The 11,169-nt window shown below is 45.6% G+C and overlaps 1 protein-coding gene across 1 annotated transcript in view; it reads right to left on the bottom strand.

Moving 5' to 3' along the window:
* Nucleotides 1-1,391: 1,391 nt before the first annotated feature.
* LOC142582487 (isatin hydrolase-like) overlaps nt 1,392-11,169 on the bottom strand; it is a 233,887-nt gene continuing 224,109 nt past the window's right edge. The window contains exon 4 of the mRNA XM_075692272.1: nt 1,392-3,777. Within this exon, the coding sequence (XP_075548387.1) occupies nt 3,159-3,777 (619 nt within the window). The 3' untranslated portion in view covers nt 1,392-3,158. The remainder of the gene's footprint in view (nt 3,778-11,169) is intronic.

Raw genomic sequence — 11,169 nt, 5'->3', positions numbered from 1 at the left:
TTATTGCTTCTTTCTTCCACGTTTCCTTTACTAATAGCGCAGCGTAGTGAACCGGATGCTCGTCTGATTGACCTCTTTGCCTTCTTTGCTTTCTCTCTCTCTCGCTTGTAGCGCTCTGCCGTCTCTCCCTAACAAGGCGTTAAAAACGAGGCAGTATAACTCCTCAAAAATGAATTTTCCCCAAATCACGACGCAGGCAGAATGATACCTTCAGTCCGAGCCATGTTGCTGTTGATGATGATAATAATAACTATAATGATTATGCCGATGAAGAAGAAGCTACAGTGTATTTAAAGTGTACAGAGCAAGATATGGGGCAGAGAACTTGGCTATACTGGCGCACTTAAACCTTTTATTCAGAAGGTGTTAAAAAACAAACAAAAATGCCACCCTCTAGAGTAATTACTGTTTGACGATGCCCAATGGAGCACGACTGGATGGAAGGAGGAGGGGGCTGTGTAGTTCTCTTTAGTGTTCCACGCACATTACTTGTCTTTTGATGGTTCATCACTCTGTCATATGCATTAAGTCACGAAGAAGAAACATGCGGTAAGATTATCAACTGAGAGGTGCCTGTATTGTCTTTTTATTTTACCCAACGGATATTTCAACACAAAACAAATGATTAAAAATCACATGCAGTCGCGGCTCTCGTTGTTTCCTCGCTTGTTCTTTTTCATCTAACGAACATTCGAAGTCAAAGCACCTTAAGAACATATTAAGTGTTGGTTGAGGAGATATTGGCAGGCTAGCTGGTTTGTGGTTATTGTTCTAAAAGCACCGTGCTCGTGGACACATGGAGGAACACTAAAAAGAAGACAAACACGAGCGCTCGGGTTTGTCTGGTTTTGTGTCCACAAGTGCGCTGCTTTTAGAACAATAAGTGCTGGCAACTACATTTGTGGCAGCGACTGCTTGTTGAGGATACTCGCAATGTTCGAAGGAGCATGTTCATTCTCGCGACCGAGTAGGTTCACTGTTGCTTAGGCACCAACGCAGGGAGCAGTAACTCTTCGGGACTCTAAGCGTATACTATATCATAGGGAAGTAGAGTAACAGAGTTAAATATAGGACCATCAGTTAATGCTGTAAAAGTACAAGTGCAATTACTGTTCACAAACTCACGGCTCTCATGATGGTTGATGTCGAGCGCAGAGAAGTCTCTGTGCACTGTCCCATTCTTACGCTGGGATACTGTTTTTGATTAATTAAGTTTTAGCTTTATTTTGCCGTAATCTTTGGCGGTAGAACAATGCTCAGTAATCTTTTGCCACTCATTTACCTAGATGGCTTACCTGCGACGCTTGCCTGTAATAACACTGCGACGTTTAGTTGTCGACTGTGAAACATCGATCGTGAAAGGGAAGAGTCGTCAGCAGAAGCGCTTAATGAGAATTGGCCTTTATTTACAAACAACCGAAGCACAGAACAGTTGAATTGTGTTTGCTTCGCAAATAACCTGATGCTGCATTTAGGACGTGAACACATGTGCAGTCACGTGTAGACCACTGTGCGTGACATTACCAGCAACATCGCACACAGTAACTGTAATAGTATAAGACATAGTTAGAAAGTGCGAAAACACGCACCACATCACGAAAATAAAGAAACAAACCAACGCCTTGCCGCTTGTCCGTCCGTTTCATTTTTTTTTTTGGTCGTGTATCTGTGTTTTCGTGCTTTCTTGTAATGTCAAATATGTAGCAACTTGGCCCACAGGAATTCCTTTTAAATGTTAAGATCATTTATGGTGCGAGTGTGTAGTGGCATATGTCATCGGGAAGTTACTGCACTATTTTCAGGTTAACCACTGTGATCGCTATACCTCAGCGCTAAACTCGTGATAAATTCCTGAGGAAAAAAATGCAAATGGCGTGAGATAAAAAAAAAATGTATGTGAATAGAGATGCAGTCTTATTTTTGGTGGTCAAAACGATCACATTTGCAGTATTTTACGTGGTCTACACCTGAAAGCACACGCCTGATAGCGAGATTTTCATTGTAATGTTGGGCGAGCAATTTCCGGTGAAGTAGTCTCTTGAAATGAACTGCTTGTTGCTTTCGAGTGAAATAAATAGCGAAATAACATGACTTCGGACAAAACATAATTAGAAATATGTTCAATATGGTTGTCATTAGATGCGTCAAGCTTCTGTACCGTTTTTTGAATTAGGTGGCTTGCACTACTAAAAACGCATACACTTGAAAGGCACCCGATGATGTCGTTTTCGTCGCATGAACATCGAACCTCGGCACCCTAAGTGGTGACCATACTTTCCGGGAAAATGCATGGTATATAGTACAAGGGAATAAACTCACCACGTGATCACAGCTATGGCAAATCGCAGGCCAATAGAACGCCTAGTTAATGGTATGAAGCTTCTCACTTTACGTGACTTCATCGAAGGCAAACATTGGAGTATATTCAGAAGCAAGAACAAGTCACAACTGAGGATGAAAGGGAATTCGAAAGCGTGGCGCCAAAATGTTATGAGCGAGCCAAGCTACTTTCTTTTAGCGGATCATAGTGTAGCATTAAAAATTTCGGTCGCCAAAATAATCGTTTACAGCGTCACCTTCGTTTTACACAGACACCATAAAACACCTGCGCAGTGCGTTTCTTTCTTTCAGAGCACAATGCGTGCAGTGTTACTGAAATATTTCCACGCCTTAAAACAAAAAGACCGAAGAAAAGATGTATAACCTACCGTAAACAATGGGGTTTTGAGAAAATGCCCAGCTGGTAATCTTAAAGTTTTTAAATTCCAGCTTTATATAAGGCAACGCTATGTAGGTCGGTTCACAACGCCTAGCTCTAAGCTGCGAGCCAGTGCTGGGTGGTTTGACTCATACAGAACAGTTCCGTACCAACAAGTCCACAATGAAGAAATTGGGGCTAGTTGTCTCATGTGCTATAGCACGTGCCAGTCTTACTATGAAAACGAGACCATATTTTATCTCCTCCACTTGAAGGCTTCGCCGAGTGTTGCGAATGGAAAGCTTGCAACGGCGTGCGGACGCGACCACACCGATTCTGGAAAATTAACGCGGGCAATCGTGGCAGGCCTTCACACTCCAGGCTTGCCACTTCGTTTTGGCCTCAAGTGCATTTTAGCGCCGCAACTGGCTGAAAGAAATGTCACACACCCGCTTATGATTCAAGGTACCACGGCTAATATTCGAACGGGAGCGGCTCCGGCTCCTCGTATCTTCATGGGAAAGACGAACAGCGTCGACCCGACGGACGGCAGTTCCTGGAGGTTGGCCACATTCACGAGCCCGTAGATGTTGGCCGCGAGCAAGATGTGCTGCGCTCCGAGATCCTTGGAGGGACCGTAGTCCAGGGACGGGGCGTCGATGCCCACGCCGTACACTTTCCGCTTGGACACTAGCCACGTGGCCGTATCCGGGTGGACGCCCGGGTGGTGCGGCCTTGTGTCGAACGGCAGGTAGGACAACGTCCCGTTGCCAGCCGCCGCCGGGTGTCCGTGGTACTTGTACCAGGAGGGCCAGTACCGGGACCAGCCCGTGCGCACGAAGAGCACGCATCCCTGAGGAAGCCGTCCGTGGATGTCCTCCCAGCGCATGACGTCCGTGATGCGCAGCCGGTAATCGCGGCTGCGCAAAACCTGGATGGCGATGTCGATGACCGCGCCGGGCACCACGAGCCGGTTGAGCGGCAGGTCGGTCACGGACCAGCGGCCCTTGAGCAGATGCCGGGGCGCGATCACGTGCGTGCCACCTTGCGTCGATGAGCACAAGTTTTCCTCCTGGTACCTGAAGGAAAAGCGAGAAGACAGACGTGCAGAAGGCACAATAAAAAACAAAAAAAAAAACAAAAAAACAAAGTGTGGGTGCACGTTTCTGCTAAAGAAGTTCAGTTCCGATACAGCGCGCATGGAGGCCCAGCTTCAGCGAGATAATGGCGTTACTTTTTCCTTTTTGTCTTTCTGTTGCTCTTGCGCCCCCCCCCCTTTTTTTTGAGGTGCTTGGATGAAAGGTAGCACACGCAGGTTGTGTTATGGTAATGAGCAAACACTGTACGCTGTCAACAACCTCAAGTGCGATAACTGCTCGCGCGGCCTGCGTGTTGCCGACTGTTTAATATGCGTTAGTCCTAGTCGCACTTAGGGACTTCTAATGCTGTGAATTTAGCTATTACGTACTTAGAGCTGTGGAACGCGCCCTTGGTGTTATCCATCAATGGACACAATCCAATACCATCGCGCGTTGTAACAGTTGTAACTGAGCGTTGTAACTGAGGCATCCAGCATTGAGAAAGCAGTGCAAACCTATTCAGCAGTGAAAAACAGTTAACCATGCATATAGCAAATCGCTTTGGTCAATTCATTTCTAGCTTTCGTTGGCTTCAAGCTGGTTCCTTTCCTTTTTTTTTTTTCTTTCTAGGCAGTCAATTGATTCTAGAGCTTTCGTATTTTTTTATACAGTGACATCTTCGTATAACATTATTGCTTTTTCCGCTTCATGTCCTGTACTTATGAATCAATGTATTGCGTTTCTTTTACGTCGCCTCTATTAAATAACTTCATTAAACATTACTGCTAACACGTGAATAGGAGACTCTGTCACCATTATAGGTGTCTAAATATCTTCCTTTTATTTTCCTTCATATAATAATTAATGAAAATGTTGCCTCGAAGACATCTGGCAGGGATCCCTCTAAATTATTTTCCCATATGCCGGTGCAGACACAAAATGAAAAGAAGTGAAAGTTGAAAGCTGCCCGAAAATATCCTAGCTGCGACCACGTTCATTTCACTACTCATTCGAGGCCCGCGCGGACATTAGTTTAATGCACTTGAAGTAAAATTAATACGGGGAAGTCAACCAGAAGCGTGTGCACAACTTTTGCGCAGAGATGTCTAAGGCGTCCCATATTCATGTGCTTTGTTTCCAGCCCACATCATGCGTCGTCTGCTACTGCCTCAAGACAAAAGGTCACGAGTGCAATTACGAACGTGCTATGCGTTCCGACCTCCAGGCTGTTTTTCTCGTTTAGACCTCATAGGACAGCTTTCTCCTCTACTCGTTGCGCTGAGCGCCTTGTGCTCTAGTTCGGTGCACCGCTGCAACTCCTGAGAGCCTGACGGGGTTTGTCTGTGCGTCTGTCGTCACGCAAGCTTTACCATGCCGTATACGTCACGTAAAGCTGTCGATCATTTTCTTAAACCGAAGATCAGAAAACCAATAGCGCTAAACTTTTTCTTCGTAGCAGCAACATAGGCAAAAAGGCACGGCGTCCATGACTAAGCACACGGCCAAGCTACTGTACGCTATTCTTTTTATTGAACGAGACACAGCTGTAGCCCTTGCAGTTCTGCGTGTAATTAGTGAGACGGCGAAATGCGGTGATATAGGTGCCGCGGCATTTGCCTTGGGGGAAAGCCCTTCGGAGGTTGCGCCGAATGAGCCACCTTTAATTCCCACCATAGTAGTATGCACGCTACACCCCCCCCCCCCGCCCACCCACTCCCCTCCCCTCTTCTACCACCGACTTTCGGAGCTCCCGTAACACACGCCCCGGGTTACGTGACCTGTCAGCTGTGCAATCACTGTTATTCGCTCCCTCAAGGACAGACATAGCCGTGCGCTAGTGAGCGCGCGCGTATGTGCACGTGTGAATGCGTGCGAGAGTCCCGCATTTTCAGAAATGGGAGCGTGGTAATACAAGAAAATTGATCGCGTCTTTCCTCCTAGGCGCTCGCGCCGTAAAACGGAAGTATGAGGGAAAAAAATGAGTTATTGTGTTATTTTCACCGGATTATTTCTTGTCGGCAAAAAACTCTCCCTCTTCCTTTTCCTGTCTCTCGCTAACTCTTTACCCCAGTTGAGGAGTAGGAAGCCAGAGACAAGACTTTAAGGCCGATATCTCGATCCTTTCCTATCATTAAGCGTGTCCATCTCTTTGGCAAATGCACTGAAGTAACCTGGCGAACAGTATTCAAAGGGAGAAAATAACAGAGACAAGACACATCCTTTGTCACGTCGACAGTGCCATTGTCTACGCGCTATTTTCGCCGTGTTGGCACTAATAACTGAAGTCATTAATTAATAAAGAGGTACATTCCTTCTTCGCGTTCTCGTATACTGAATTCAAGTGTCGATTAGGCGCTAAAATTATAACCAAACACTGACTGACCTGGATGCTCGCAGCCATTAGATTGGAAATGAACTGCTTTCTTTTTGTACACACAGTGAGACCTCCGCTCGACTGCTTCTATTATAGATTCCTTTTCTTATATTTATAGTATACTGGGTGTTTTTCTTTCTTTTCTTTAGCTGCGCTAAATTTTTAAATATTCCTTGTGGCAGATAGAACAATTCTAACCTTTGATCTAAGTTACTCAATGAGGCGGCCATTGCTTGTGCAAGAAATCAAAAGGCTTAATTGAATAATTATCCTAATGATGATAATTAACTTATCGACTAATTAACTTACGGCACATATTTAAATCTATACAAATTGTAGCTAATGAGTATGTATCTTGGAACGAATTCTCAGAATTACGCCAGCTTCAATATATATATATTTTTTATATTGTGTGTCCGAGGAAATGTATTGGCGTTCCAGTTACCTTTGTACTTCAATGCATAAAACAGTGTTTTCTCAAAAAAGCAAGTGGAACAACAGTGCATTTTTACCGCAAACCTGATGGCGCATATCTCGAAACCGGTGCCATCCTCAGGATTCATTCTAAGTCGAAATACCTTGCAATCTCCCGAACTACAATTCGTAGATTCAAATATGTGCCGTAAGGTAACTAAGTTAAAATTTAATTATCGTAATTAAGTCAATTATTCAATTAAGCATATTGTTTTCTCGTAGAAGTAGCGACCACCTCATGGAGTAATGTAGAACAAGGGCTAGAATTGCGATATTTGCCCCAGGCAATCTAAAAAAAATTGCTGTGGCTAAAAAAAATTTAAAAAATGAAATCTATGCGCAGGAAATGCATGTGGCGATAAATGTGCTCACTGGTGATAAAAGTGCTCAGGCATAAATTTCGACTGATGCCTCCCGAATTAAGTGAATGAAAAATTATATGAGCCAGGCACTGCGTGGAATGCCGGTGAGCGCAACAATGGACAATTCCTACATTGCCACCTCCACGAGGCAGCACGATCGCCAGTGGTTATTGTTGAACGCTAAAGCCACCAGCGCCTTGGCCTGAAGATCGCGTGCCTCAGTGGCGAGGCCGGGTAAGTGCTGCAGTGCAAGCTTGCTAATTAATGATGCTGTTGGCCCTATTCGGATGACTCGGCCGCACAAACAACAATATATGACGCAGCGCACCTTTCTCACCCAGGATAAAAGTGAAAGGGAAAACTCGAGCGTGTATATATTCACGTCCCATGTCGTTGCGGGTTTCAACGTGCACCGCTCGTAGCTCCTTTGTTGCTCACTTGTAAACCTGCACCACGCCTGGCTTGAGAACCGTGCCCGCAGGCTTCATTCACGCCTACGGGCAGGTCGCGGTTAATTGCCTGGTTCCAGGAATGCGCCGTGTCGCGGCCCCCTGAAGTTCGCCGCTGCTTTTGTGGCACCGTTTATCGGCTTCCTTTGAACGAAGGCCCGTTGATCGTGGCGCAAGTGTGTTCCGCTTTTGAGGCTCTTTTGAAGGGTTGCGTACCACAGCTCTGCAGGATTGGCTTCACGCGTGCTACAACTATATACCTATACAGAGTGCGTCAGAAAAACGCGTCCTTATCGCCTTACTAATATGAAAAGATGACATAATTAAGCAATCTTATCTGGTTTCTTTGTCAAGCTGATGCTAAACGTATAGCATACTCGTGGCTGTGACTAAACAAAATTCTGTTGTGGCTCCTGGGCGCGCAGCGCGAATGGGAAGTGTTTAGTGTAGTGGCTTCACACGGTTTGCACAAGAACTGCGGCAACCTTCAATAGGCGGCGCCGAGCTCGCCTTGGCGGCGCATTCTACAGAACTATAGACGCGCGCTTTGTGAAGGATAGTTTTGTTTAGGAACACTTTGTAGCAGTTCACCCACATGGTATACGGAGTCTGCGATGTGGAATGCGGTAGATTATACTGCGTTGCATTTTTTTGTTCCTTCAAGGGTCGGAGCTCTACTCAAAGCGAGCAAGCGCTTCCAAGCCATGACTCTGCAGAATCTAAAACACAAACGCAAGTGATCCGAATTGCTTATTCGATTTGGTTGATCGCTCTCTGTCAGAACCTATTTCTGGCACAGGGAACGTACCGAAAGAGAGGTCGGTTGTTCGGAGCAACGTACCTATGGTCTGCTATATTGAACGTAGTGGTGGGGAAACGAGAGACATAGAAACGCTCACTGTAGGCAATGGTGCTCACGATGATGACGTATATGATGACGGTGATCCGTTTAATAAACGCCATCGAGCGCGCGCACCGCATCGGTATGACTGCGGTACACGCGCTGGAGAAGTGCGTGGTTTCGAGCTTACTCGCGCGTTCGAAATGTTGAAGCCTCCCTGGCTCTCCAAGCCGTGGCGTTGCGGAGAACAAGAATGGGCGGTTGTTCCTTTTGGCCCAGCTATAGACACTGCCTTGACCTCGTCCAGCTTTCACACTTTCCACCCGTCGTGCCTTCCTCTCTTTCCCTTCCTCCTCGCCGCATAGCTGATTCCCGCTTTTCGTTCTCGCAGATCATGGCTGCACGTTTTCAGCAGTATCCGAAGCCTTCTCTTTTGTTTCGCTCTCGCGTCGTCGGTCTCGATGCGCACGCGGAGCATCGTGGCAGGATTCAGACTGCGAAACGACCACGCCGTTCCGCTCGATGACTCCAGGAAACCGGCGTTTAACTTTCCACGGGCGGCCGGGTAGTTTGAAAGGAAAATTATATACACACTTTTTTTTTTGTTCTATCAAAAGAAAAAAAAAAGAACGTAAAGAGCCCCGATCGCACAGCGTGAGTTCTTATACGCAGTTTGGTGAAGCGAAGTTTCCAAAAGCTCTACGGATGGTATCCAGCTGTTTTCGACGCGTCCGCCCGAGGAGTGCTGGCCTCTAAGCGTGACCCACTGAACCTCCCTCTTACCAGACTTTCGTCTCAGCGGGAAAGTTTCCTCAACACTACGCTAGTCTTTTTTTTTTCTTTCAGGTTCTACATCGGTAGAGGCGACTCCCACCCTCCCTTCTGTAGGCCACAGAAAGAACAATTGCGATGAAAGCGACCTTTAAAAAAAAAAAAAACTTGTTTAAACGCTACTAGTCCACGAGATAACATCATGCCGATCAAGGCAATAAACGAGATAAGCAAGCGCTTCTACCGACTCGAAACGGTGCAGCGCAGTGCGGACGGACAAAGACGGAAGTTGGCAAACGCCGTATCTCCCATTATATACGGCCTAGAAAACTAGGCGTGAAGACGAGAGTGTATAGGAAGCGTTACTCCGACTTGAAATAGGAGATATATTTTTGAGGAAAGTGAAAAGCGTTTTGCAGGTCTCGTCGTCTTCCGAAAATATAGGAGCGCGGAGCTTCCTACAGGGCGCTAAACTGGAGCTGACTTAAAGGTCACAGGGGAAAAAAAAGTAAGAGAAAACCAAAACTGAACGTCGCATCTCGCTACACTACAGACTGCGATCTCCCGGAACACTCGGCGGACTTTCTTTTCCTCGGACGACAGAAATACGCTACTTCGTCCGTCTCGTGGAAGTTGGTTCACACGCGTCTTTCCTGCGTTCGGTGATATAGGCGCGCGCACTTAACTCGCGCTTGCGAGGAAGCTCAGTCTTCAGTACGAGATATCCTTCCGAAGTGCCCGGATGAACGTGCGCTGAGCAGCCGACATAAGAACGACGTCAGCGAGGCGATATATATATATATATATATATATATATATATATATATATATATATATATATATATATATATATATATATATATATATATATATATACTTTCAGACTTTACTCATAGCATGCACGGGGGATACGCACATCGTCTAGGCATTTATCCTTTTCTAGTGGCTTGTCGCAGGCCGGATTCAGTACTCATACGTAATTACAACCTTTGGTAATAAACTAGTGAATTGGATTTTTGGAGTGTTACGTGTCAAAACCACGATTCGATTATGAGGCACGCCGCAGTGGAGGACTCCGGAATAATTCTGGCCACCAGGGGATGTTTAACGTACCCCCAATGAACGGGACCGCAGGCGTTTTTGCATTTCGCCCCCATCGAAATGCGGCCGCCGCAGGCGGGATTCGATCCGGCGACCTCGTGCTTAGCAGCATAACACCATAACCGCGAAGCCATCGCGGCGGGTAATACAATAGCGGCTACACTAAATATTTCCTGTTGAATAACATACAGAGGCGGCATTTGCACTCAGTGCAAGGTGTGTGAGAGTGAGCGATGGGGATGCGCCACTAAAAGGGCAACGAACAGAGCGAAGGAAGGAACGAAGCTTCTAAAGACAAACGCAGCATTAACTAATGACCAGTCGTTGTTACGCCTTGAAATAAACGTAAAAGTACAGACAGTAAAATCTATGCTATACATGTCACCGTGATATTACTGATATTGTTTTCTTAGCACTCTGTATGCTTATATCGGGTGTTCCAGAGAATGAGACACAGTTGTTTAAATTGTTAGGTCAAATCTCACACCCTACCAAACTGAACCTTCTTAGACTCTCTGATGTTTACGGATATATACAAAGCCATAAAACATCAAAGTAACCAAACGAAAGAAATAGCGCAGTAAAATAAACCTGGATTAGCATGTCAGGCGAACAGCCAGGCTAACATCTCCAGCATATCATTAAAGCTTGTTTCTCTCTCTCTCAGTAAAATAAAAAGTTCTTTTTATTGGCGTTTGCGAATATTGTGTCGTCGGGAAATTGCGTGATAAATCCCTAATTAACTTTTGAACCATAGGAAAGCTCATTTATTAACTATTTAGTGATCACTTTTGGGAACACTTACAACTACGGAATTGAAGTAAGTCAGTGTTCAAAGCTTGCTACTTATCCCGCGATTCCAAATAACATCGAGATATTCGTCCGCTATCCAGTGGCAAAATTGATTGACATTTCAAAAAATATCGGCCCTAGTTTGCCGACAGATATCTTGAAGCTACTGTGAGTCTCGGAATAAGTAGCGCGCACTGACTTGCTTCAATGACCGTTTCAATTATTATT

The sequence above is a fragment of the Dermacentor variabilis genome, chromosome 5 (genome assembly GCF_050947875.1).
Source record: "Dermacentor variabilis isolate Ectoservices chromosome 5, ASM5094787v1, whole genome shotgun sequence".
Classification (NCBI taxonomy): Eukaryota; Metazoa; Arthropoda; class Arachnida; order Ixodida; family Ixodidae; genus Dermacentor; species Dermacentor variabilis.
This window is presented reverse-complemented; position numbering and strand designations above follow the sequence as displayed.